This window comes from Lepidochelys kempii, chromosome 18 (assembly GCF_965140285.1).
Source record: "Lepidochelys kempii isolate rLepKem1 chromosome 18, rLepKem1.hap1, whole genome shotgun sequence".
Lineage (NCBI taxonomy): Eukaryota > Metazoa > Chordata > Testudines > Cheloniidae > Lepidochelys > Lepidochelys kempii.
Genome location: NC_136397.1, coordinates 4,560,452 through 4,588,189, shown reverse-complemented (window position 1 = coordinate 4,588,189; position 27,738 = coordinate 4,560,452). Strand labels below are relative to the sequence as shown.

Here is a 27,738-nt window from a genome sequence, read left to right as displayed (position 1 = left end):
AAAAGGAGTACTTGTGGCACCTTACAGACTAACCAATTTATTTGAGCATAAGCTTTCGTGAGCTACAGCTCACTTCATCGGAAGTGAGCTGTAGCTCACGAAAGCTTAGCTCAAATAAATTGGTTAGTCTCTAAGGTGCCACAAGTACTCCTTTTCTTTTTACTAAATTAGAGTAAATTACCTTATCCATGTAGCCTCTTTGAAACAGACAACTACTTTATATGAAACCAGGACTCTGCTCTTAACTATGTTTGTTAAGCAGACTAAAGTTCTTGGGGATGCTCTAATCCACCTCTTGTGAGCATACTTTCCAACCTCTGAGTGCATTCTCTTTTCTGAATGTACAGATAATAGGAGAATCAGCATAAAGTCACAGGTTCTCAACTGTGGAATGCTGTGGCCTGAAGTCAGACACAGGTACAATCTGTGACCAGGACACCAGCAGGCAAATTCAAGGCCACTGAGATACATTACTACAGACTACTGTCTTGAATAACAGAGTGCTGGTAGTGTTTTAATAAAATGCTCCCACAAAATTACTCCCGCCACTTTACCCAATGACAAACTCCTCATATAGGAGGATACTTGTTGTCAAAAGAAGAAGGGGTTGGGGGATCTAGCCATTTGTTCTCCTATTTAAAGTCTAAGCAAAGGAAGCAAAATGATGTAGTAAACATGCTTCTATTAAGCTCCCCTACTACCACTTTGAGCCTGACAAATAGAGTCCACAGATTACTACACTACTTTCAACTTGTATAAAGACTTTTTGGGTGTTGGTGCCAGCTGCTGGGGGTAGCCTTGTAGATTTTTAGGACAGATGGGTTCCAAAAGAGAAAACTGATTACATTTAAGGAAAACCTTTTTTCCCCCTTCCTCTAGCAGAGGCCCTCTGCACAAGGTTTGTAAGCTAGTTTTGCAATTTAGATAATTCATCCTACCCAGGAACTAAGTCAAGACAGTCCCTTGAAAACCCAAAAGTTTCTCCATGAATCAAATACCATCAGCATTCTCTTCCAGAGAGAAGTTAGGCACTCAGCCAAGTCTGAACTGCAGGCCTTCTTCCTAGCTAAGTTGCTGGGGTTAGGTAGAAGACTGGCATATCCCTTTTTGAGAGGGAGATGGTACATGAGACATTACTGGTCTTGAATGAGACCAACCAGCCAACTAGCTGCATACACAGCTCCTCCATGAGGATGTACACAGGTGAAAAATGAGATGCTTATGAGCCAGAGCAACAGCTTTATAGAGTAAAACAGCTACTTCAGGAAGAACAATGGAAATTGATGTGTCTCCTCCATTTCAGGCTGTTTCAGTAACTCACTTTAGTACAGTGGTCCCCACACTGTGAGGTGCACTCCCTAGGGGGGTGCGGAGGAACATTCAGTAAGCATGCGGCGTGGCACAAGCCATCACTCACAGGACAGGGAGGAAGTGCCACCCAGCCCTGTTCCGAGCCCAGCCACAGCTGCACTCTGCCCCCAGCCCAGCTCCACCTCTAGCCCCAGCTCCTTCCCTGTCCCCAGCTCTGCCTTCAGCCCAGGCTCCTCTGATGAGGAAGCTTTGGTTGTGCAGACAGAATTCAAGTGGGGAAGGGGAGCACGACAGGAAAAGTTTGGGTACTGCTGCTTTACTGCCTGCCTTTTACCTAAGCAAGCTTTGTGATCTAAATCCAACAATGAAACTGGCATGTTCTGCAGGAGCATGGTCAGCTCTGGAGTCTGAGGAACAGCATGGGAAATACCAGTCTCTGTCTCTGCCATAAGCGGAGTCAGAAGCCTGCAGACCCTAACCTTTATAGGACGTCAAGGCCAGTATTTCAACAGCACTGACAAACTCACCTTGAAGTACAGCCTTCCTACGCAATCAGAAGTTGAACTCTGCAAAAACAGTGCTGAGTGGAAACACCGACAGCAAAGCTCAAAAGTTGGAAGCCACACGGGTTTTAAGTTTGACTACTTAGGTTGTTGTACAATTCTATTCAACTTCTTAAAACAAAAGTAATCTTCGACAAAGCTCTTTGGAAAGTGTTTTAATCATTAATACAAAATAATGCTTCCACACTGCAAGACTTCAGTGATCTCCACAAATTGCTAACAAAACCAAAACGTATGTTTGGAGTGGGGAACATCATAATATTTGGTTTCCTGAGATCTATGCACAAGCAGAAAGCAACATGGAGTTTCAGTAATAGCATTGCATCTCACTCCAGAAAAAGTAATCTGAAGATGTCATCTTTTCATTTATGAAAGATTTTGGAACACGTGAAATATTAAATGGTAAAATCTCAACAGCCCTAAGTTGTAAGCGAACAGTATACATCTCTTTACAGACCCTGATGCTACAGCAGTAATTTTCTGATGTGGAAGGATTACTTTGTGAGCATTACAGCAAGCTTGACAGAAATGAGACCATTAATGGGGGAGGAGAGCAATGGGAAGGGATAAATATTTGGAACTAGGTGTAAAGAATGGAATGAAAGCTACTCACAACTGGAGAGCAGGGCTCAAAGGGGAAAAGTTGGCTGTGTTTGCAAGTCCTTAAAGAACCATAATGAGAGTCTGGGGGAAAAATTACCCTTAGGCGGGCTTGTGAAGATATTTCATGTTTAATACATCTGAAAAGAATGCATATACAAAGAACTTAGACATGAAAAAGCATTGGTTCAACATTAATGAGTCTACAAGAATTAGGAATTTGGGAAGACATAGGATTCCCCATGTATTAAAAAAATTTGAATCTGCAAGCCAAAATATAGTTTTGGTAAAATCCCTATTAACACTGGAGTCTAAAGATCTCATACATGATCCTTATTAGACTGGAACCCATCTTACAGGCTTTAGGGTTACTTACATGCACAATGCAGATAAAGGGGATTCCCTTAACTGGTCCCTATGGTGCCACACCAAACACTAGACAACCCTCCCCTGCAGTTCTTTCCTACTGAAGCAGGTCTATTTTTCCACCCCTCCTAAAAGGAGGCTGAACTGTTCTGTAGGATATGCACCCACTAGCACCACTTCCCCAACTCACCTTAATACATCCCAGGCTCTTTTGAAGCGTCCTAGCAACACCATACTGGCAATTTGTAAGCCTGCCCGTACCAAGCAATTCAGTGATTGAGAGAAGTATGTGGTTTTCTGGGTTTGTTTTTTTCTTGTTAAAAACCAACTATAAGTTGGGTGTGCTTAAAAAGGTGCCATTATTTCTTCACATTTGATGAAAGCCTGTAATGTCAAGTTTGAGGGGAAAAATGACCCATTCCTCACCTCCACCACCAATAAACTAATTTTCTTAAATACAAGTTGATGGTGCATCCACAGAGAAAGGAACAATTCACCTCCCATTTCAAAGGTTTTATAACTTAAAAGGACAGGGTAGGAATTTCTGACCTGCTCAGAGGAAAGTGACAAGGAGAGGTAACAAGGCAACTTTTAGAGAAGGAGCACCAGCTTGGGACATCTTAATTTCAGTCCTCAAAACTGAGTCAGAAACATGCTCATACCCAGGCTGCCTGCTGATTACAGAATATAGCCCCAGAAGGTCAACGAATCAGAGTCTTGCCAGCTTGGGACAAGATTTCAGTAACACAGCCTAGAATTAGTCTGTTACAGAGAAAGTCAACACAAGCATGCCTGGATTTTAAACAAAAATTAGAAACAGTAAACAAAATAAAAAACTAGTAATGATCAGTATTTTCTGATACATAATTACTCAAAATTAACTAGTCTTTAACTGAATTGGGAAGGGCACTGGGAATGAACACTAACATTCTCAACTCACACAGGGAGAGTGTGGGAGTGCAGGGCATTTGTCATTATTGCAAAAACAAATTTTAAAATTTGTATCTTTAGTTTGATTTAAACATTGCTTTTAGTATGACATCAAACATCAGCTTTGCAGAGGGGCTGTGGAGGGACGCTCATAGCAGCACACACCTGCGACTCTTCTTCGGCTCCGGAGGCTCCAGGGCAGCCAATATCGCCTCGTCAAATACATTCTTTAGGCCTTTCTGAAAAGGGGCAAAGAGAGAAAGGGGCGGTCTCATTTTCTGGGTTGTTATAAAAAAACAAAAATAAAACCAAGGCAGAATTAAACCCCAATAATGGTGAATAAAATATTGAGATCTACAATTTCCAGAAAGTCATTTTGCTTAACTTGGCTTTGTCCAAATTGTGTTGCTGTACTGAGTTCTTTAGAAGAGTATTTGATATTCAGAATAGTACAGCAGTCATTTGAAACCATTTTCTGCAGACCAGTGTATTTCATAAGCAGCAAAACAAATACAGAAGTAATTGCCTCAATCAATGGGGGTTTTACGATTAGTTTGCTGGTAACAAATTTCACACTAATGACAAAGCAGAAAGTACTGCATTCAGATGAAACAGCTGGATCTGGAACACAGAATAGTAATGATTCCAGAACACGTTGCAGTGACACCTGTGTTATACAGGAGGCAAGCATGCAAAGATGGATTGCAGTCTGGTATATTTTAATCAAGCTTCTGTTCCCCACACCAAATGTTTAGCAGCAGCCAGGTAGATTTCAGAAGCTGTGCATGGTATCCATAACAGAATTCAAATGAGAGAATTACAAAATGGGTACTATAACATTGTATAAATGTTAAATTGAAGCCAGTGAATGCAAACAGAAAAAAAGCTTCATCAGTCATTTATACAAACTGCAATTTTTAATTCCAAAATTTAAGGTAACTACAATTGAAGTTTTTCCCCTTAAGACAAAAATCAGAAGCATGAAATTAAAAGGCAAACTTTACATGTTACATTAACAAGCTTTAAGAATCAATTATTAAAATGAAGAGGACTACTGGTGTTAGTGAAAGCAAGAATTTAACATCTTTGTAAAGCAGTAGCAGATACATTGATATTTCCTTCCCCCGAGGACTGACAAATACTCCACTACAGCACAGACAGCCAAAGCAATAGCAACAGAAAGTCTCACTGCACAAAGGAGAACCAGAAAACCCTTCACATTACACCATTACTTGCAGGTCACTTTCATGTATGTTTATCATGCAAATACAGTTAACAATAGACTCAGGTAGAAAATGAAGTATGCATTTTTTTCCAGTTGGAGCTCAGGAAGATTAAACATGTCTTTATTCCTTCTTGATGAGGGTTTTTTTTTTTGTTCAGTTTTTAAATGACACACCCAGGCCTTTTCCCCAGTAACCTAAATTGTAAAGTTATCAACATCTGGCAACCCACGCAGCAAAGAGTTAAAGGAGTCCAGTTCATGTTCCACAGTCACAAATGTTTTACTAAGGAACTGTATATGTTGTTTTCAGTCCAAAAGCTAATACAGAGGTTGCTCTAAGATGTTAAGCAGAGACACGGAAGCTTTCAGTCAGGATGGTTTTATTCATTTTTAATCAAGTTTCTACAGTAGTGGGACAGAAGAAGCAGCAGCAAGAGGGGAAGGAGAAAACAGTTTAGAATATACAGCACTTCCTTTTGGGCTGAGTTTCCGGAGGCTCGAGGGCAGCTAGGATAGCCTCATCAAACACATTCTTCAGACCTCTCTACAAGACAGAGGGGAGGAGAAAAAAACAGCAGCCAGGTTAGAGGATTAGAGAAAAACAAGCAGATAAAGAGCATTCAGGATAAGTTGGGCTGAATTCACAGAAGCAGCAAGCAGATTTACTTTGTTGTAACAAAGTAGATCCTGGAGAAAATAATTCACCATTTAGATGATCAGGAGATCAATCAAGACAGAAGTGTACAGAAAGCCAACAATTGGATGAAACACGTACACCCATAAGGACAAAAGGACAAACATAGCAGAGGTTAGTGAGAATACTGGTGTCTTAACAGGTTTCAAAGACTTAACAGAATCATTGCTGCCACCTATCTGAACTATTAGACTGAACATTCCCAATGAGTTTTACATACAAACAAAAGTAGCTTGTCCCATGTGGCTGTGATGGAAGGTCAGGTACATATCTTTCCTATCCATATTAGGTACGTTAGCATTTTAGGTATGTGGAGTTTCAAACTTGTGCTGATTTCCCCACTTACTGCAGAAGCAGTTAGTTTTAAGTGGTACCTTGAAATTACTGGATTGCTATGTGAATTCAGCCCCTGAATAACTGAAGAGTTCCAACACAGACTGCTGGGCATGTTCATGCTGGGATGGAAGCAGGACTTGTGCCTGGTAAACCACTCTTCCAATGTAAGGGCTCAGTCATTTAACATAAGGCAATGCCTTATCAGTGCTATTATTTTGACATTTAGACAGCCAACTATAAAAATGGTATATTCCAGTTAGTCAACTATGTTGTTACTAAAGCAAGTATTATAACCACTCAAATTACAGGGAGACAGAAAAATGACGTTAGAATTGGAATGCTTCTTTGACACTATGGAATCCAACATCAAGCAAGCAGTCAAAAGCTTTAAAGAAGTCTGCAAGGGTTACACATGAGCACAAAGCATGCATTTGAGCTCAGCAGTTCTCAAACTTCATTACACCGCGACCCCCTTCTGACAATGAAATTACTACATGACCATGGGGAGGGAGGGGCAAGGGGAGAGCCCCACCACCCTGGGAGGAGGGGGCCTCCTTGGGCTTCAGCCCTGGGCCCCAGCAAATCTAATGCTGGCCCCATTAAAATGGGGTACTGAACCACCGTTTGAGAACCGCTCATTAGCTCTACAGAAACAAGAATTCTACAATATATTCTCACTGCCATACAATTCTAAGAAGTTACACGTGGGCACCAGAAGAGAAACCTTGCTCAGTTTATACTAACTGGACTTGTTAACTTTACTGTCATGAGTGTGACCTGCAGAAATTCAGAGAAAGAGGTTTACAGGGTAAGAAACAAAGGAAAACAAAAAGGTAAAACTCATTCCTCAGAGACTACCATCTGTGCACAGGGAGGAAGTTCAGTCACCCAAGCTGAAAAGCATTTCTCCCCCACTGATTTGACTGGGAAAAGCACTCAGCTTTGAATACTGGGTTTTAGGAAAAGCTTTAGTGTAGGTTTTTAGATGTGTGTATATGGGAATATATCTAGTTGTGCTTTAGAGCTTGCAGAGGACACAAACTGGTGAAGCAGTAAATAACGAAGAGGACTGGTCACTGACTCAGAGTGATATGGATCACTTCATAAAATGGGCACAAGCAAATTACAAGTGTATGCATCTAGAACAGAGGTGGGCAAACTACGGGCCACATCCGGCCCATGGGACCCTCCCTGCTAGGCCCCTGAGCTCCTGGCCTGGGAGGCTAGTCCCCGGCCTCTCCCCTGCTGTTCCCCCTCCCCCACAGCCTCAGAGCACCACGCCACAGGCACAACGCTCTGGGCAGCCAGGCAGCGCAGTCGTAGAGCCTCTGCCTGACCCGGTGCTCTGGGCAGCGCGGCCGCAGTGCCGCCAGTCACCGGTGCTCCAGGCAGCGCGGTAAGGGGGCAGAGGGGGTTGGATAGAGGGGCAGGGGAGTTGGGGGAGGTGGTCAGGGGGTTGGGGCAGTCAGAGGGCAGGGAACAGGGGGGTTGGATGGGGCAGGAGTCCCAGGGGAGCCATCAGGGGGTGAGGGCGGGTTTGATAGGAGGCGGGGGCAGGGCCACACCTGGCTGTTTGGGGAGACACAGCCTCCCCTAACCAGCCCTCCATACAATTTTGGAAACCCGATGTGGCCCTGAGGCCAAAAAGTTTGCCCGCCCCAATCTAGAAACAAAGACTATAGGCCATACTCACAGGACAGAAGACTATCTTGAGCAGCAGTGACTCTGAAAAAAATGTGGGGGTCTTGTTGGGCTGATTATCCACCATGAGCTCCCAGTGTGACTGTGTCCAAGAGAGCTAATACAACCCTGGGATGCATGAACAGGGGTATCTTGAGTAGGAGTAGAGAGGTTACTTTATCTGTTTTATTTTATTTGGCAATGGTGCGACTACTGGTAGAATATTTTGTCCAGTTCTGGTGCCCACAGTCCAAGAAAGATGTTGATAAAGAAGGTGCAGAGAAGAGTCACAAAAATGAATAAAGGGTTAGAAAATATGCTTTACTATGATAGACTCAAGGAGGTCAATCTAGTTAGCTTAACAAAGAGAAGGTTAAGGGTGACTTGATTGTCTGTAAGTACCTACCTGAGGAACAAATATGTAATAATGGGCTCTTCAATTTAGCAGAGAAAGACCTTAGAATCCATTAAAGAAGACAGTCGCCTTTTGGGGGAAAAAATCACCTCTAGCTGAAAATGTTTAAGCCTATTATTGTTACAGGTAACACCTAAGATTGTTACAACTGAAAGATAACTGGAAAAAAAGAGTGTTTCTCCTCTATGCTTCATACATGTGTCAAATTTTGTGTAAAATCGTTTTCATTTCTTATAGAAAGGACGAGTTTCTCCTTTTGTTTCTGTGGATCTTTCAAAAGCACCAACCAGAGGAGAGAGAAAAAAAATTAAAAGGAAAGTGACTAACGTCACCAGGGCAGATACGCAACTACTTTGAAAACAGATTTCAAATCAAGGGGGTCTTTGACATGGAGAAAAAAGGTAGTCCATTAAGAGCCTTGCTTGAAATCCTTCTTCAAAACATGACTGAGACTGAATATGGATGTGTCAGAATGGTCAGTTAACATGCTGAATGCTGAAGTCGGACTTAGCAGGGAAAGAGGAAGACAACCAGTTTAAAAAAACAAAAACAAAAAAAAAACTTTTCAAACCTCTCCATGGTCTAGGGTAAATAGAGCCTTTCAGTGCTCAATGAATCTAGAACAATTTAAAGATTAGGCTGTAAAAGTGATATACTGAGGAGACAACAGACCAAAAGCAGGTTAAGTAGCCTCTTCATAGTCACGAACACCTACTTTTTAAGGCACATTTTAAAGAAAAAATTATAGGTTTTTTCAGCAACATGTAACTAGTATCCAAGCAGCTCACAACCCTCTTATGACGTAGGGAAGTATTACACACTTTTTACAGATGGATTGAGCTGCTGATTTACCAAAGGAAGTCTATTAGCAGAGCTAGGAACAGTCTTAACCACAAGATTACCCTTCCTCTCAAATCAGGAGAGACACCCATAAATTAACCCTGGGCCTCCTATGTGAAACTGTCACTGAATCTCCAGTGCTGTACAACAGACTCATCCAGCCAACACAAGGTGTGTACCAGATAGGTGCACATTTATCTTCACATCAAAGTCCCAGAACTTATCTGCCTATGATTCACTATTACTTTGATGGAAACACTGGAGCTTGAAATTTATTTTTCCCCTCAAAAGACTAAATCCCATCCATCAAGCATTGTCTCTGTCTGCCACATGGAAGCAACTCCACCAGGTTTCCCAATCAGCTGTCTGTCACTAGCCATGACACTGCCAGCAGTGGAGAAGCACTTTACATATAGAATCCATTGAAAAGGGAAACCAACAAGGACTATACAATTCTAGTCCATTTCCCTGATGCTAGATTTGATGAGTTTCCTTAGAAGGAAGGAAAGACTAATCCTACCCAGGGAAAGTCAGGTTCCTTTTACATTTAGCTCACATACAATAGATCAGCAGGTGGAAGCTAACTAGGAACTTTAGCTTCCCTCTGTAGGCTTCCGGGTATGTAAATTTTTGTTCAGTGGCTGGGGCTGATTTAGTTAAAGAAAAAAATAGAACAAAAAAATAAAGATACAGTAGCAAATTAAAAAGAATAGGGAAGAGATGGGGCTGAGCAAATTAAAAAGAACAGGGAATTAAAAAGATAGAGAAGAGAAGAAAAAATTGGTGGACCTACAATTTTTTCCATTAAGAATTACTGGGCAAGTTTAGAGATGCACAACAAAAGTATATTTGGGTCATACAAAAGACCACAAGTAAACAGTTTGTTTACTCCAGCTAACCACCAACAGTAATTTTGGTGAACAAGGTATTAGTACTCAAGGGATTAGTTACATTTAAGAGCTATTTATCCATCCCCTTTTCCCAAAGCCCTGGGAAAAACCAGTAACTACTCTATTTAATATTAAAGGAGTAGACAGTAGAACAGCAGCAATCTATGGACACAAGAGGTGAGGCATGAAAGGCATCTTTACCCATTGATGGGAATGTCACAACACAATACCACCATCTCGCTCTTATATAGCACTTCTCATCCATGGATCTTTACAAGAGGTCAATCACATTATCCTTATTTTAATGATGGGGGAAAAAATGACTTGCCCACCATCACCCAGCAGGCCACTAACAGAGCCAGGAACAGAACTCAGCTCTTCCAGGCCAGTGTTTTATTCATTAGCCAACACTGCTTTATACTGGTCACGAATTTTAAACCTCATATTGGATAGCAGTAAAATTACCAATGGATCCAATGTGCATGCATTTGGGACTCCTAAGTAAAGACCTGCTTGCTTTCATCTTCAGACATCATCAAGATGTGCATTAGTAGAATTTTGGAAGAGGATGGAGCCCCTGAGGAAAAAAGCTTCCAGATGGTCTGAGACAAAACGTGAGAGTTTCTTACAAATTGAACTACCATTTCTAGAATATATGGAAAGCAAGAAACAGAGCCCCAGGAAATACGGAAATTTCTCCTCCTGCAAAATTTTGAGCATGTAGTTTCTATTTCAATATCTGGAAGTAACAACTGATGGATGTTGAATTTCTGATACTGAATGAGTTCTTATCCAACTGTCAGTGCTGCATGTAATTTAAAACAATGATCTTATCTTGCATTTTCTCAAAGCGTGCAAAAGGTAAGTAAAAGAACTGAAGTCCATGCCATGGATTACTGGGGCAGTTGCCTCTAATTTCACTGCCATGGGTAAGAAAATAATCCCTGGACACACTGTTCAGCAAGAATGCACCAGAACCTGGTTAGCAGCATGCATACAGTTGTAAACAGGGTGGAATGATTTAAATCACAGATTTAAATCAATTTAAAAATCAGCAAGCAGAAAACCTTGATTTAAATCTTTTTGGGAAACAGTGACTCTGGGGGTGTGTGGTGAATGATCAGCTGAACATGGAACTGCCAATGTGACACTGTGGCCAAGAGCCAAAGTGACCCTGGGATGCATAAAAGGGGAATCTTGAGGAGGAGCACAGAGATTATTTTACCTCTGTATTTGACACTGGAGAAGCCACTGCTGGAATACAGTGCCCAGTTTTGGTACCTACAATTCAATGAGGATGTTGATAAATTGGAGAGAGTTCAGACAAGTGCCACGAAAATGATTAAAGGATTAGAAAACATACCTGACAGTGACTGAGCTCCGAGTCTATCTACTTAGCTTAAACAAAGAGAAGGTTAAGGGGTGCCTTGCTTACAGTCTGTAAGCACCTAAACAGGGAACAAATGTTTAATAATGGGCTCTTCAATCTAGCAGAAAAAGGTATAACATGATCCAAAGGCTGGAAGTTGAAGCTAGACAATTACAGCATAATTTTTTCCAATGGGGGTAATTAAAAACATTGGAACAATTTACAGATGGTCAAGGTGGATTCTCCATCACTGAATTTTTAAATAAAGGTTGGTTGTTTTCCTCAAAGATCTGCTCTAGGAATTATTTTGGGGGTGTTTATGACTTGCATTATACAGGAGGTCAGATCAGATGATCATAATTGTTCTCTTCTGGCCTTGAAATCTGTGAACAACAAATTTGGGGTTAAGGCAAGATTCACAGAATACAGGAAACTGAGGTAAGGCTTCATACTCCAGATACTGGGCCAAGACAATACATGGAACGGAGAAAAGCATGACATTTTGTATCTCATATCTTTCCCCACGCATGTAAGGCAGGGACATAAGACGCCAACTCAATTTTCAGCTTTCTGTGGATTCAAGTCAGATTAGTAATATTTTAACATAATTATGTGATTAAGAGCAAGCGTGCCAAGATTTTAAATTACTAGGGTCTATGTAATTAAAGAAGCTGACCTACTCTCTAGGACCTCCACAGGATTTCCAATTTCATTGGCCTTAAATCACCACTGGCTTTAGAGTTTTTTTGTTTTTTTTTTTAAATAAAAAAACTGCTGCCACTGTTTATCTCCATTTCTGTGGATGGGGGTAATGTCTTAGAGTTGCCATTTCATTGTTAGTTGGTGACACATTAGACTTCTGGTGGGAGGCAGGCAAACAGCTCACCATAGGCTGCACAGGAAGGGAAAGACTTTCAAGACTGCTACAAGGTTATTAGCGTGGTGGGGAGGGGGAGGGAGAGCCGCAGCGGGGGGGGCGGGGGGGGGGGCGTGTGTTAATTTAACCTTCTTTAAAGGGAAGAAAACTGACCTTGGCAAAAAGTCTCTGCTTTCCCCAGTGATAAACTTAATCTTGTGTCCTAACCCACAAACAATCCAGATCACAGCTTCCTATTTAAATGTGCTCTTTAAATAATTAACACTACACTGCAGTTCCTCCAACACAGAACAAACCCCGGCATGAGATCCCTCTTCTAACCACAAAATCTCCATCTCCCTCTAGTTGGACTGCTTACTCTCCATGCTAGGATTTTCTTTGTGTCACTTCTAATCCCTCATTCCTCAGAAACTTCCTTTCTGCTCAGCCATTTTGCATCCATATCAGCAGAAAGAGCACTCTCACCTTTTAACATGCCCTATTTAGCTGTACTCCACAGCTGTGAAGGAGGGGAAAAAATGAGTAGTGAACACAACTGTGAGAGATGTTTAGTGGACGATTCTCACCTGTGTAAGTGCAGAACACTCCACATATTTGACAGCCTTCAGGTCCCGGGCCAGTTTTTCAGCAGTCTCTGGAGTTATGGGCTTCTGCTTGTTCTTAGCAAGTTTCTCAATTGTTGAGGGGTCATCTCTGAGATCAATTTGGGTCCCAACAAGCAGGAAAGGGGTTTTTGGACAATGGTGAGTAATTTCAGGTACCCACTAAAGGGGACAAAGAACGTATTGTTACTATTCAAGTTCCTGAGGCAATTTCAAATGACACTGCCTAAAGCATTGCTACAGCTCCAGTTTTGGGTAGAAAGATATGACAAACCTTTTCTTTCACATTTTCAAATGAAGAAGGAGAGACCACTGAAAAACAAACCAGAAACACATCTGTCTGTGGATAGCTGAGGGGTCGCAATCTGTCATAATCTTCCTGTCCTAGAAAAAAAGAAAAACAGCAGCATTAAAAGGGGAGCCTTCAGAAGTCTCTCCTAGAGAAGGATTCTTTTAGTCAAATTACAAATGTTTATAGGATGTATTGGTGAAGAGTTGCATATCCAATTTGTATTCCAATAAAAAGACATTTTGCTTAACCTTAACCATAAGAGAATACCACTGGCCACTCCCTCATAATGGGGCAGAAATCTAGTTATGTCAAATATGTTACAAGGCAAGCAAAATCAACAATTTATAGAAAGCATGGTCTTCACATCCAGTTCAACACAGCACATCACCACCACACTCAAAAGGAAATACCCCATCAAAACTACCTTAACTATGCCCTTGGAGTGATGCAAGCACAACATTTACAAAAAAGAATCAGAGAATCCCCATATATAACTAAGTTTCAAATCATAAGTATTTCAAACTCTAGAATTCTTTACTCTTGGTTGTACAGTTCTGCAAATTCTAGCTACAGCAGAGTCCACATACAAAGTTGCTTAAATTTGATAACAGCATGCTATGCTGGGAGTCATCTTTGTTCATTAAAAAGTCTTGTGCCACTAACGCACATTGTTCCCATGTAAAAAGCCTAAGCAAAAAATGAAGTTACAGAAATGATACAAAAAATGAAGTCAGAGTGGTGAGAAAATGTTTTAATATCAGATGCAGATCACAGAATAAAGGCCTTATCAATTAAAGATAAAAGTGAAGCAGAGATGGAGACTATTTGATAATAGTGTTGTTACAGAAACTACAGATTTAAAGGGGAGTAGTTAGGATTATGAAGGATCAAAATCATATGATAGCACCACCTTAAATGCCTTAAGAAGGCCCAAGAAGGGCCTGGATGATGATGTGATCTAAAGGGATGCCACAAGGTTCACTTCTTCAAGGCTATGAGATGGTTCCTCCCTCTTTGCAGGGCACAGTTAGATTTTGCCTAACTCAATAGTTTGGTACTTAAGATTAAGTGATCAACATCTCTGCCTTTTCTTTTTAGAAAGACAAGGTGGGTGAGAGAAGATTTTTTTATTGGACCAACTTCTGTTGGTGAGAGACAGGTTTCCAAGCTACAGAGAGCTCTTCCTCAGGACTGGGAAAGGTGCTAAGAGTATCACAGCTAAATAGAATATATTCCATCTGTTCAACCTTGCGACTACCTACGCTAAACTAAGGAAACATTTAAGGTGAGATGGCCCGTTAACACCCCTTTAGTCATAGGACAAAAAGAGAGGTTTAATGGGTTACAGATTGTTGTAATAAACCATAAATCCAGAGTCTTTATTAAAATTATTACTTTTAGTGTCTAGCAAAGTTACAAATTTAAGCTCCTAGGCTAGTCTTTTGAAAGCGTTGTGCAGATTTAAAGAAGGATTTTAAGAAACAGTCAAGTGTGGAAAGGTACTGGATTCACAGATTGAGAGAGCAAAGTCACCTGTTTATCTCTAGATAGCTGCAGCACAGACAAGCAGCAACGAATGCATCCTCAGCAAATCAGTTCTAACACGGAACTTCCTCTAGTGGCAAAAAAAAAGTGGTCTCCAAGGCCCATTCAATATTGAATTACTGATATTTAACAAGGACATCAGTTATACTGGGTTTTGTAACATGGACAAATAACGACTGCTGTTTGATGTTAACTATTTTCTGTACAATTGACCTAGCTTAGAGTTGAGCTGGTAAACAGCTCCAGTCTCTCTCATTAACATCCAGTCAAAGACTTGCTCTACAATTGTAAAATATTTATAGCACTAATGGCATCAACAAACTTTTCCTATAAACTGATCTAAATAAGAGAAGTCCTCATTTCCTTTCAGTGTTTCTAGTAATACAGAAACTTAACTGAAAAGGTCATTAATGTCCCCACTATTTGAATCTGAATCATTGTGTATTTTTGGAACTACTTCTCATTGCTCCCATCTATGCTGTTTGTGCTACATAGTTAAGGATCAATCAACAAATCTACTACATACTGTGCTGAAACTGTAGGTTCACGAAGAACAGAACTGGAAAGAGTCAGTTTGGCTTTGTTACATGGCAGCTTTCCCCTGGTTCTGAGTGTTTTGTTCCTATTTAGTCTATCTAAAAGACAGACAATGAGCAATCTCTTTGGGACAAGCACGGTCTTGGATAGCATCAAGTATCTTCACACTCATTCACCTCATAGTGACATAAAAATGCCGCTACTGGGTCAGACTAATGACCCATCTAGCTCAGTATCCTGTCTTCCAACAGTGTCCAATGCCAGGCGCTTCAGAACAAAACAGGCCATTGAGTGATCCATCCCCTGCTGTCCACTCCCAGCTTCTGACAATCAGAGGCTTGGGACACTCAGAGCATGGGTTTGCATCCTTAACCATCTTGGCTAATAGCCATTGATGGACCTATTCTTTTTTGAACCCAGTTAACACTTTTGGCCTCCACATGTATTTCACTTTCCATTTTGTTAACCAGTCACCCAGTTTAGTGAGATCACTTTGTAACTCTTCACTGTCTGATTTGGACTTATCTTGAGTAATTTTGTATCATCTGCAAATTTTGCCACTTCAATGTTGATCCCTTTTTCCAGATCAAGAATTCTTTAGGCATTGGAATAGGGGCTAACAAAAGTTTTAAACAGTTTGAAAGTTGAACAAGAAGGGGATGGAATTTTTAGTCACTCTTGTATATAATAGCACTGATTGTCCAGTCACTCTAGAGCATTTCAGTGTAGACTTTACACTAGAAACTGAGGCTAAAACAAAAAACAAAACATTTTAAAATATAAAAGCTTTCTAGCCTTTATCCTCCATCAAAAAAACAGCCAAAACTGACCGACATCCAAATTTATTTATTTGAAGGTCACCTTTAATGAATAATAATTCAAACATTGGGCATGTTATCCTGCCTATTTTGCTTCATGACAGATAAAGCCTGCATGACAGGTTGATGCCTAAACAGCAGCAAATTTTTGACTTTACAAATTCAGGTTTTATCTAGGCCAGAAGACAGGCTACTGAAAAAATTAGTAAAATTACTGTACCACATGGACTTGAGAATGAAAGTTATGCAACAAATAGGAAGGAATTTTAGTAAGGATTTTTAAGAACTTTTAACAACTCTTATTTAACTTCAATGGCTAGCATTTTGAAAAGAACCTACAGTTCAAGATTCAACACTCCCAGCTGTCTAATAAAGGTTTTTGTTCAAATATCTTCCAGTCATCTCAGAGTTTACCTAGACCAAGATGAGTTTTGTTTTTTAAAGGTGACAGTGAACATTTTAGAACTCTAATGTAGATAGGACTTTAAAAATATATTAAATTAAAAACTTTAAATATACACCATTTATCCTAGTTTATGCAAGCCCCACCAGAGATCCTCCAGAAAAACCAGAGAAGAATGAATTGACATCTCTGGGGTGTTTTAAGATTTAAAAAAGGCAGAAAGAGAGAGTATAAAAGCCCATCAGGCTCTTTAGTTTGCATAAGATAAAGAAGGAAAAAGCTCAATTTAAAAAAAAAGTGTGTGTATACACACACATATACACACACACACCCCTATCAAGTCACCTTTAAAAAATTGGAAAATTGTTATTAACTGATAAGTCTGCCATGATGGCTGGCAAGATAGACTGTTGCATACTAGTATAGTTTTTTTCTTCAAGGAACTGATTGTGCATAACTAATACCTAAAATGTACCAAATGTTACGAGTTAGTATAAATACAGAAAAGTTAACATTCTCACCTGCAGTATCAAACAATCCTAGGGTATATGGCTCCCCACCAATCATCACTGTTACAGCATAGTTATCAAAAACCTGGAGGGGGGAAAATGGGGGGGAGAAGCAAGAAACAAGTTTTGAATAAAAACAAGCCATTTTGTCCAATATGGGTTCTCCTACTCCCCTTTCAGATTCTCTCAGTTTGCTGCTCCAGAAATATTTAATTTTAAAACAGCATATCAACATGATTTTTCAAACTATGCTTTACGTAATGGTCCCAGAGAAACGAATAATTAAGTTGTCATAAAACAGTATGTCAATCTAACCTTTCATTTAAAAAAGTTAAGCCCATATAGATCAAAGAAATCCTTCCAACATGATTGGAGTATAAATTTTTAAAGGGAAATCTACTTGAGCATGCAAACCTGAAACAGTATCTCAATGGAGTGAGAACTCTGGAACACAATTTAAAATATCAATATTAACCATTTCACTTGCGATCATTTTAGCAGAATTAAGTTCATGAGTTCCTCCATTACTGCTGGATGTAGTAACAGATATCAGGGCACGAGTGCAACTGGGCAGCTAGTAGCTGACAAAGGAAGTGGGGCATTCAAAGCACTCCACTTCCAAAGAGTCACTGCTGCCCAAAATGGCAGGGAAATATACACCTTTCTTAATACCAGAAGCTCCAGTACCCACCCACCCTGCCCCTACACACGCCCATCCTTCCCTACCTTTCTGGGGACCAAAATATTTAATTACCCTATTCAGCTGCCAAAAATACCCATCTCCCCCAAGTCTACAACGTAGTTGCATATTTTCAACTATGAGCTTTGTGACAGTGAAATTCTAAAATTTGGGGAAAGCATAAACTAAGCTATGTCTATTAAGGGTTTGTGCCACATGACAAGGGACTTAATCATTTCTGGCCTCTGGAAAACTATTATTGCCCTGTGAACCTTTGTTCTCATGTTTATCTAATTTCATCCTTGTTGATCCCCCAACACTGACTAGCATTGCTGCAACCACAACCAGTCTCCTCAGCTGCAGAAGATGTATAGTTTGAACTTTCTTTTCTTGACCACCAGCCCTATGTTAAGAGATTCCTAGCGATATTCCCATCCCCCCAAGATGGTGCCTATCATAGGAGACATCCTGCTAAAGGTCTGAACTGCATGTGAATGCCCCACTTCCTTTGTCAGCAACTATCTGCCCAATTGCACTCCTGCCGTGATATCTGTTATTACATCCTTTCAAAAGGTTGGGAAATCTACCATTGAAAGAAAGGTATCTGATTTGAAGATATTTGAACCAGGTTCCCGATGAAGGAATGTTTCTTGGGCTACTGTGTGAACAAAAGACACTATTATAGCCACCACATTTTCGAAAAGGCCCAGGAAATTATAAGCAGCACCTTCATTCCCACAAAGGGGAAGTGGCCCCAGTTTTGGCTTTCTTCTATAGTCTGATTTTTATCTATGGTGAAATGGAGTTTCTGTAATCTGAAGTGTTGGCAGATTCCTTCTTTGGGGTCAAGTACTATTCCCAGGTGAATTATGGTATGTGTAGGCATTGGGTGGTCAACAATTAAGCAGCATGCCACTGAGTATCCTCACAGTGAACTTCATAATTGTTTGTATGCTCTATAGTTGAAATACCTGATAAGTAGATCAACCAGACGTGGACAGATGAATATTCCCTGTACTCACGTTGCTGGTCATCATGGTGAATATTATGCACGTTGTCATAAGGCCCAGTGGGTAACACTTTCTACTGGATATCTCAGTAGAAGAGAAATCTGTAACCACTTCAAGAATAAACTTTGGGTATGGTTTAACACTTTGTCCTTTCACACCAGAATTATAGGGTAGGTCAATTATCAGGGCTTGAAGTTCACCAAACCTTCTCACAGAAGTGATGGCTATTAAGAATGCTGCCTTGGATGACAGGCAGGAAAGAGCATTTTCCTAGTGGTTCCATCAGTTTTGTTAGCACTGAGTTTAAAAGTTCCAAAAAGAGGGATGACAGGTTCTTCTGCAATAGGAAAGCGTTTGAGACGTTTCAGGCATCAAAGTGATGGGATGAAAGAATGCTAACTCCATGTGCTGGAGCATGAGAACCTGATATGGCAGCCAGATTGATTTTGAAGGATGATAGGGGTACTGCAGCTGAATTAGTGACTTGTCCATGTTGAAAATTTCTTTCATGTGTTAGTGTAACTTTATTTTAGGTGGAATTCCTAGATTGTTGCAAGACTGCTTGAAATTGAAAAGAGTAAGCTAGCTCTGTGGAAGCCGGCTTCCTATGATACATGCTATCAAGTCTGGAAACTCCAAATTGGGATGGAGAATTTGATCATACCTCTGGAGTATAGGAGATCCTAAAACAGAAGAAGTTGATTAAATGTAAGCTCGTTGGGGCATGGATTGTCTTTGTTTGTACAGTGCTTAGCAATGGAGTCCTTGCCTCTAGTCCAAGAGTGGGGAATCGTTTTTGTATCGGGGCCATTGACCCAACAAAAATAAATAAAATAATAAAAAATAAAATAAAGATGGTGGGTCACACATGTTCAACTTACTTACCCGGCGGGAGGGGGGGGGGATAGGAGGGAGGTGGAAGTAGAGGCTTGGAGCTTCCCCCCCGCCACCCACAGTGGGGCGAGCTGGCGCTCATGGCTCCAGCCCTATAGGGGGACACCGAGACTCAGGGCTCCCCCCCCCCCCCCGGTGGTGGGGCAAGCTGGCGCTCACAGTTCCAGCCCCACAGAGAAGAGGCCAAAAGTCTCAGTGCCCCCAACCCCACAGGCTGGAGCATCAGTGCCCACCTGCGGGGCTGGAACTGCGAGTGCCGGCTGCCCTGAGCCTCCATGTCACCCCGCTAGGTGAGTTGAACATGTGTGGCCCGCAGGCCAGATGAAAATGAACAAGGGGCCAGATCCGGCCCGCGGGCCACAGGTTCCCCACCCCTGCTCTAGGCATTAGCACAATACAAATAAAGGCATTAACAATTACCAGCACAGTTCCCGTGACTGCTCTACAAGGTTGGTCTGTCAGTGGTGCCTTAGCCATCCTGAAGCCATGGAGACACTTGTTCTGTGTCAACATAACTTTTGAACAACCACAGGAGTGAGATGAGTTAGTAGGGGCGTTAGAGGAGGAAGTACCAGAGGAAGGTATTCACCGGCAATATTTTCCCTGAACAGAAGAAAGTATAACTTTGAATTTGCTATGGAAGCAAAGGGCTCTGCTTGACAATCCCTACCCGAAACAATCTCTGATTATTTCACACACCACTCATGCTTGCTTTGAATCTTTTCTGTCAAGTGCAATCCAACCACTAGGTGCATGTGATGGTCAAGATACCAGTGGGAAAAAATCAGGGCTTCTTTGCAGAGTATTTGGGAAAGACTTCTCTCGTGCTTGTTCTGAACGTTCACTGCCCTTGTGCTTCTGTCAGCATCTGAACAATTGGACCTTGAAGAGATGGCAGAAGTGACTTTAGGGCTGTCAAGGTTCCTTCCGCACTCTGAACTCTAGGGTACAGATGTGGGGACCTGCATGAAAGACCCCCTAAGCTTATTCTTACCCCCTTAGGTTAAAACCTTCCCCAAGGTACAAACTTTGCCTTGTCCTTGAACTGTATGCTGCCACCACCAAGCGTGTTAAACAAAGAACAGGGAAAGAGCCCACTTGGAGACGTCTTCCCCCAAAATATCCCCCCCAAGCCCTACACCCCCTTTCCTGGGGAAGGCTTGATAAAAATCCTCACCAATTTGTACAGGTGAACACAGACCCAAACCCTTGGATCTTAAGAACAATCAGGTTCTTAAAAGAATTTTAATTAAAGAAAAGGTAAAAGAATCACCTCTGTAAAATCAGGATGGTAAAAACCCTACAGGGTAATCAGATTCAAAACATAGAGAATCCCTCTAGGCAAAACCTTAAGTTACAAAAAGACACAAAAACAGGAATATACATTCCACCCGGCACAGCTCATTTTACCATCCATTAAACAAAAGGAAATCTAACGCATTTCTAGCTAGCTTACTTACTAACTTAACAGGAGTTATAAGTCTGCATTCCTGATCTGTTCCCAGCAAAAGCATCACATAGATCCTTCATTCCCCCCCCCCTCCAGATTTGAAAGTATCTTGTCTCCTCATTGGTAATTTAGGTGCCAGCGAGGTTATCTTAGCTTCTTAACCCTTTACGGGTGAAAGGGTTTTGCCTCTGGCCAGGAGGGATTTTATAGCACTGTATACAGATAGGTGGTTACCCTTCCCTTTATTTTTATGACAAGGACCCAAACAAATACCTCTGCATTCCGGCGCATTTATGTGACCATGGACTTCTTGTTTGTGTAAATGGGCTCCTAGCCCAGTTTGGAAGTATCTGTGGTGATAACTGCTAAGGAAGCTAGTGGGCTGAAGGAAACTTTCATTACATTGTCCCTGGGCACCCACCATCTGAGCAGTTTTAGGATATGAAGAATTGGTGGAGAGAGTGTCTAAAGTGTCCATTTTTAGGGTGTGATTTAGGACACCCAGTGTGATAGAGGCCTCATGTGTAGGTGACTATTTATAGTCATGTGAACAAAGACACCAATCTGAGGAAAAACACTGTTCCCTGACAGGGTTTCTTTAAGACAGACATGGCTTTTCAGATCTTGCTTCTGCCAGAGTTGGATCCAGAACTGCTCCTCCTCATAGGATATCCTCCAGTATAAAACAAGCATACTATTTGTTTATTTGCAGACCAAGAGTCTGCAACAGAGGATGTCAACCTAGAAGTATGCATGCATGTGCCTGGCTGAATCATGCTTGAATGAGCCAAAGTAGAGTAAGACAAGTAATTACCACAGCTAAGCACTGAACATCTCTGGTGCCATGGATAGATCAAAGGATTGCCCTCTGTACCAACAGTAACTTTCTCCCCAACAGTCAGATATTTCCAGTGCAACTGTCAGATGGCTATGTAGAGCAGGGGTGGACAAACTATGACCCACGAGCCACATCCGGCCTGTCCGACCTTTTAATCTGTCCCTCAAGGTCCACGCCAGCACTCCCGCTCTACCTGCCCAGTGCTCCAGCTGGGGAGTGGTCAGGGGTTTCCCCCACTCCAGCTGCCCGACACTCCTGCGTTATGGGCATGAGAACACGCATGTTACTCTGGCTACACAACCCAAACACACCTCATGCACCATCGGAGCCTGGAACATGCAAGCCCAGGTGCCTGCTACTTGTTGGCTTAGGTGACTTTCCTAGCACCCAGAGGCTATTTGATTGTGGGCTGTTGAGACCTATGTGGGAGGAGACTTCTGACAGCAGGCGGCTGGTGAATCTCAATGAGTTCCAATAACTGGAAGCTGACGCCCAACAAATCCAAAGCCAGGGTAACATATAATTTGTGTTCAGACAGGAGCAAAATTATGTAGTAAAATCAACAGCCCAGTAATGTAATTGTATAACAGCGCATTGTTCAACATTTTTTTTAATAGTGTTGATTTTGAAACAAACTTGTGTTTTCCCTGTCTGAACATGAATTATTAATTTTGTGAACATTTATGGCCCACCATACAATTTCCATACCCAGATATGGCCCACAGGCTAAAAAGTTTGCCCACCCCTGATGTAGAGGCTAGTATTTTGTTTAGATGAAGATCTGCACAGCCAGCTTAGGAAAGGGTAGGGATGACTGTTCAACCTCAGCATCCTGAACTTGAGGGACTTGATGAATCTGTTTCATCTCAGATTCAGGTAGGCCTTCTACCATCTTTGGTATCAGCAAGCACCTGAGGTAGAATCCTACCCCATTACTCCCTCTCCCACAGATACCCCTCGAGGAACTGTCTCCATAGCTCCTTTTTTGCAAGGGTACTCTCAGATGTGGTGAATATCTTGGACTTCTTTGCATTATTCCCCTTTCTTCCATTGCTGACCGTGCTCTAGGAAGAGGGAAATGATGGAAGCTGAGGAGATGGAATAGAGTGAAAGAGAAAGGGGATCCACCACACTGGTGTAGTGACAATGCAGTAGTTTCAGATGAAGGCCTTGTCTATACTGGGGTTTTCACTATTGCAGCTACTTGAATGGCTCGTGTGGTCCAGAAGTGCAAACCATTACTTGCACCAGTGTAGCTAACAGGGGGTAAGCTGAAAGTGTGAGTTCACAGCAAACACCAGTGCCTAAAAACCCAAGTGTATGCAAAAAGTGGCAATCCCCCATCTCTTTCACTCTACTCTAAGAGTAGTCAATAGACAGAATGCTGGCCAAATCTGGACCACTAGATGCTTTAGAATGGACTTTAAAATCTTTTTTTTACTTATACTTATTGCTATTCTCTGGAGTCTGGACCTTCACTAGACCCTCACCAAGAAATTTGGACCTTGACAAAAAATTGACTATCCCTGCTCTACTCTGTCTTGTCAGATTGCTTTATACTTCCTTCTCCCTGAGCACAACCAACAAAAGGGGATCTCCATTTTTTTTGTGCTAGAATAATAAGACTTAATGAGTCATGTCTAGCCAGTCACTCTCTACTCTTATTGGTGTATTGGGGGGTGGGGGGGGGGGAACGAAGGGTGAGAAGAGACTTACTGTCCATCATAACTACAATCATCCCAGATTCTACCGCTGAGGTAACAAATACCAGTGGGGATAAGAAAGTATATTTCAACAATCCCACACAGAACCCTTAGGTGCTTTTAAAGTTTCCCTGCCAGGAATCACAACTGGTCATTTAACAGTGTTCCAAGGACCACAGCAGAAAATAGCCTTGCAGGCCCTCAGTTAAGTTTCTTTTTCAGCTATCAGAGTAACAGCCGTGTTAGTCTGTATTTGCAAAAAGAAAAGGAGTACTTGTGGCACCTTAGAGACTAAATTGGTTAAATTGGTTAGTCTCTAAGGTGCCACAAATACTCCTTTTCTTTTTTCAGCTATAAATGCCTTTGAGACATTAAGGCTGGCTGACAAATGGATGAATCATTTCCATTTTAGAAACAATACTGGCTGTTGTATTTCTATATTTTTTGCCTGTGTTCTATTACTACTTTGAGCATTAGCAATAAAAATGAAAGTCACTGTCCACTAACAGGAGTTTGAAATAAGCCTCTGTGCATTCACACTATAGGGAGATGGCCCTGTAGAGTTGCAGGCCAATAGAATATTCCAGCATCAGTGCTTGTTCGGGCTCCTGCAAGCAGACCCTACCCACTTTCAGACTGAACATTCTGCATTCAAGGCTAGAAAAGGGGATGTAACAACAGCCAAAGTTCCTTCCACCTGAACCTCAAAGTTTGAGAATAACAGAACGCCAAGGAAGAAGGGAAGATGGGCAGTATGAACATGCAGAAGCCTATCTTGACCACCACCAGCTACTAAGTAACTTTTGTTTCCTCAAGGTCACTTAGCTTACAATAATTTAGCAAGTAGTGCTATCCTTCCCCAGAAAGGTGGGCTTAGGAGTACTAGACTGAACACTGCTCTCAAACGTGGATAATATCTTGAGGCTTAGTGGAAGGCGTAAGGCTTATTAAGAGCATGTATTGAGTTCCACGTAGAAGCCCTACAGATTTCTATAATGGGAATAGACTGTAGGCAAGCCCCTGATCCCACAGAGTTACCAAAAGAAACTACAGCATTTGCTCAAGAAACTCCCTGAAAAAGCACAAGATCAAATCCGCACAGACATACCCCTGGAACCCCGACCTGGGATATTCTATCTACTACCCAAGATCCATAAACCTGGAAATCCTGGGCGCCCCATCATCTCAGGCATTGGCACCCTGACAGCAGGATTGTCTGGCTACGTAGACTCCCTCCTCAGGCCCTACGCTACCAGCACTCTCAGCTACCTTCGAGACACCACTGACTTCCTCAGGAAACTACAATCTCCCTGATGACACCATCCTGGCCACTATGGATGTAGAAGCCCTCTACACCAACATTCTACACAAAGATGGACTACAAGCCATCAAGAACACTATCCCCGATCATGTCACGGCTAACTTGGTGGCTAAACTTTGTGACTTTGTCCTCACCCATAACTATTTTACATTTGGGGACAATGTATACCTTCAAATCAGCGGCACTGCTATGGGTACCCGCATGGCCCCACAGTATGCCAACATTTTTATGGCTGACTTAGAACAACGCTTCCTCAGCTCTCGTCCCCTAATGCCCCTACTCTACTTGCGCTACATTCATAGAATATCGGGGTTAGAGGGGACATCAGGAGGTCATCTAGTCCAACCCCCTGCTCAAAGCAGGACCAATCCCCAATTAAATCATCCCAGCCAGGGCTTTCTCAAGCCTGACCTTAAAAACTTCTAAGGAAGGAGATTCCACCACCTCACTAGGTAACGCATTAGTGTTTCACCACCCTCCTAGTGAAAAAGTTTTTCCTAATATCCAACCTAAACCTCCCCCACTGTAACTTGAGACCATTACTCCTTGTCCTGTCCTCTTCTACCACTGAGAATAGTCTAGAACCATCCTCTCTGGAACCACCTCTCAAGTAGTTGAAAGCAGTTATCAAATCCCCCCTCATTCTTCTCTTCTGCAGACTAAACAATCCCAGTTCCCTCAGCCTCTCCTCAGAAGTCATGTGTTCCAGACCTCTAATCATTTTTGTTGCTCTTCGCTGCACTCTCTCCAATTTATCCACATCCTTCTTGTAGTGTGGGGCCCAAAACTGGACACAGTACTCCAGATGAGGCCTCACCAATGTCGAATAGAGGGGGACGATCACGTCCCTCGATCTGCTCGCTATGCCCCTACTTATACAGCCCAAAATGCCATTGGCCTTCTTGGCAACAAGGGCACACTGTTGACTCATATCCAGCTTCTCGTCCACTGTCACCCCAGGTCCTTTTCCGCAGAACTGCTGCCTAGCCATTCGGTCCCTAGTCTGTAGCTGTGCATTGGGTTCTTCCACCTTAAGTGCAGGACCCTGCACTTATCCCTATTGAACCTCATCAGATTTCTTTTGGCCCAATCCTCCAATTTGTCTAGGTCCCTCTGTATCCTATCCCTGCCCTCCAGCGTATCTACCACTCCTCCCAGTTTAGTATCATCCGCAAATTTGCTGAGAGTGCAATCCACACCATCCTCCAGATCATTTATGAAAATATTGAACAAAACCGGCCCCAGGACCGACCCCTGGGGCACTCCACTTGACACCGGCTGCCAACTAGACATGGAGCCATTGATCACTACCCGTTGAGCCCGACAATCTAGCCAACTTTCTACCCATCTTATAGTGCATTCATCCAGCCCATACTTCTTTAACTTGCTGACAAGAATACTGTGGGAGACCGTGTCAAAAGCTTTGCTAAAGTCAAGAAACAATACATCCACTGCTTTCCCTTCATCCACAGAACCAGTAATCTCAACATAGAAGGCGATTAGATTAGTCAGGCATGACCTTCCCTTGGTGAATCCATGCTGACTGTTCCTGATCACTTTCCTCCCATGTAAGTGCTTCAGGACTGATTCTTTGAGGACCTGCTCCATGATTTTTCCGAGGACTGAGGTGAGGCTGACTGGCCTGTAGTTCCCAGGATCCTCCTTCTTCCATTTTTTGAAGATTGGCACTACATTAGACTTTTTCAGTCATCCGGGACTTCCCCCGTTCGCCACGAGTTTTCAAAGATAATGGCCAATGGCTCTGCAATCACAACCGCCAATTCCTTTAGCACTCTCGGATGCAACTCGTCCGGCCCCATGGACTTGTGCATGTCCAGCTTTTCTAAATAGTCCCGAACCACCTCTTTCTCCACAGAGGGCTGGCCATCTACTCCCCATGTTGTGATGCCCAGAGCAGCAGTCTGGGAGCTGACCTTGTTCGTGAAGACAGAGGCAAAAAAAGCATTGAGTACATTAGCTTTTTCCACATCCTCTGTCACTAGGTTGCCTCCCTCATTCAGTAAGGGGCCCACACTTTCCTTGGCTTTCTTCTTGTTGCCAACATACCTGAAGAAACCCTTCTTGTTACTCTTGACATCTCTTGCTAGCTGCAGCTCCAGGTGCTATTTGGCCCTCCTGATTTCATTCCTACATGCCCAAGCAATATTTTTATACTCTTCCCTGGTCATATGTCCAACCTTCCACTTCTTGTAAGCTTCTTTTTTATGTTTAAGATCCGCTAGGATTTCACCATTAAGCCAAGCTGGTCGCCTGCCATATTTACTATTCTTTCGACTCATTGGGATGGTTTGTCCCTGTAACCTCAACAGGGATTCCTTGAAATACAGCCAGCTCTCCTGGACACCTTTCCCCTTCATGTTAGTCCCCCAGGGGATCCTACCCATCCGTTCCCTGAGGGAGTCGAAGTCTGCTTTTCTGAAGTCCAGGGTCCGTATCCCGCTGCTTACCTTTCTTCCCTGTGTCAGGATCCTGAACTCAACCAACTCATGGTCACTGCCTCCCAGATTCCCATCCACTTTTGCTTCCCCTACTAATTCTTCCCAGTTTGTGAGCACCAGGTCAAGAAAAGCTCCCCCCCTAGTTGGCTCCTCCAGCACTTGCACCAGGAAATTGTCCTCTATGCTTTTCAAAAACTTCCTGGATTGTCTATGCACCGCTGTATTGCTCTCCCAGCAGATATCAGGAAAATTGAAGTCCCCCATGAGAACCAGGGCGTGCGATCTAGTAGCTTCTGTGAGCTGCCGGAAGAAAGCCTCATCCACCTGGTCCGGTGGTCTATAGCAGGAGATCTCCACCACTACATCACTCTTGTTGCTCACACTTCTAAACTTAATCCAGACACACTCAGGTTTTTCTGCAGTTTCGTACCGGAGCTCTGAGCAGTCATACTGCTCCCTTACGTACAGTGCTACTCCCCCACCTTTTCTGCTCTGCCTGTCCTTCCTGAACAGTTTATAACCATCCATGACAGTACTCCAGTCATGTGAGTTATCCCACCAAGTCTCTGTTATTCCAATCAT

The 27,738-nt window shown here is 42.4% G+C and overlaps 1 protein-coding gene across 4 annotated transcripts in view; it reads right to left on the bottom strand.

Moving 5' to 3' along the window:
- Nucleotides 1-2,014: 2,014 nt before the first annotated feature.
- CDC42 (cell division cycle 42) overlaps nucleotides 2,015-27,738 on the bottom strand; it is a 50,296-nt gene continuing 24,572 nt past the window's right edge. For 2 of the 4 annotated variants that reach the window (XM_073316920.2, XM_073316922.2), the window contains exons 3-6: nucleotides 16,815-16,887; nucleotides 12,973-13,082; nucleotides 12,663-12,860; nucleotides 2,015-4,009 (exon numbers count right to left, since the gene is read on the bottom strand). In XM_073316920.2, the coding sequence (XP_073173021.1) occupies nucleotides 3,920-4,009; nucleotides 12,663-12,860; nucleotides 12,973-13,082; nucleotides 16,815-16,887 (471 nt within the window). In that variant the 3' untranslated portion in view covers nucleotides 2,015-3,919. Of the gene's footprint in view, nucleotides 4,010-5,133; nucleotides 5,540-10,943; nucleotides 11,603-12,662; nucleotides 12,861-12,972; nucleotides 13,083-16,814; nucleotides 16,888-27,738 lie in introns of those variants that run through there. The other 2 variants (XM_073316921.2, XM_073316923.1) reach the window with 2 other exon arrangements.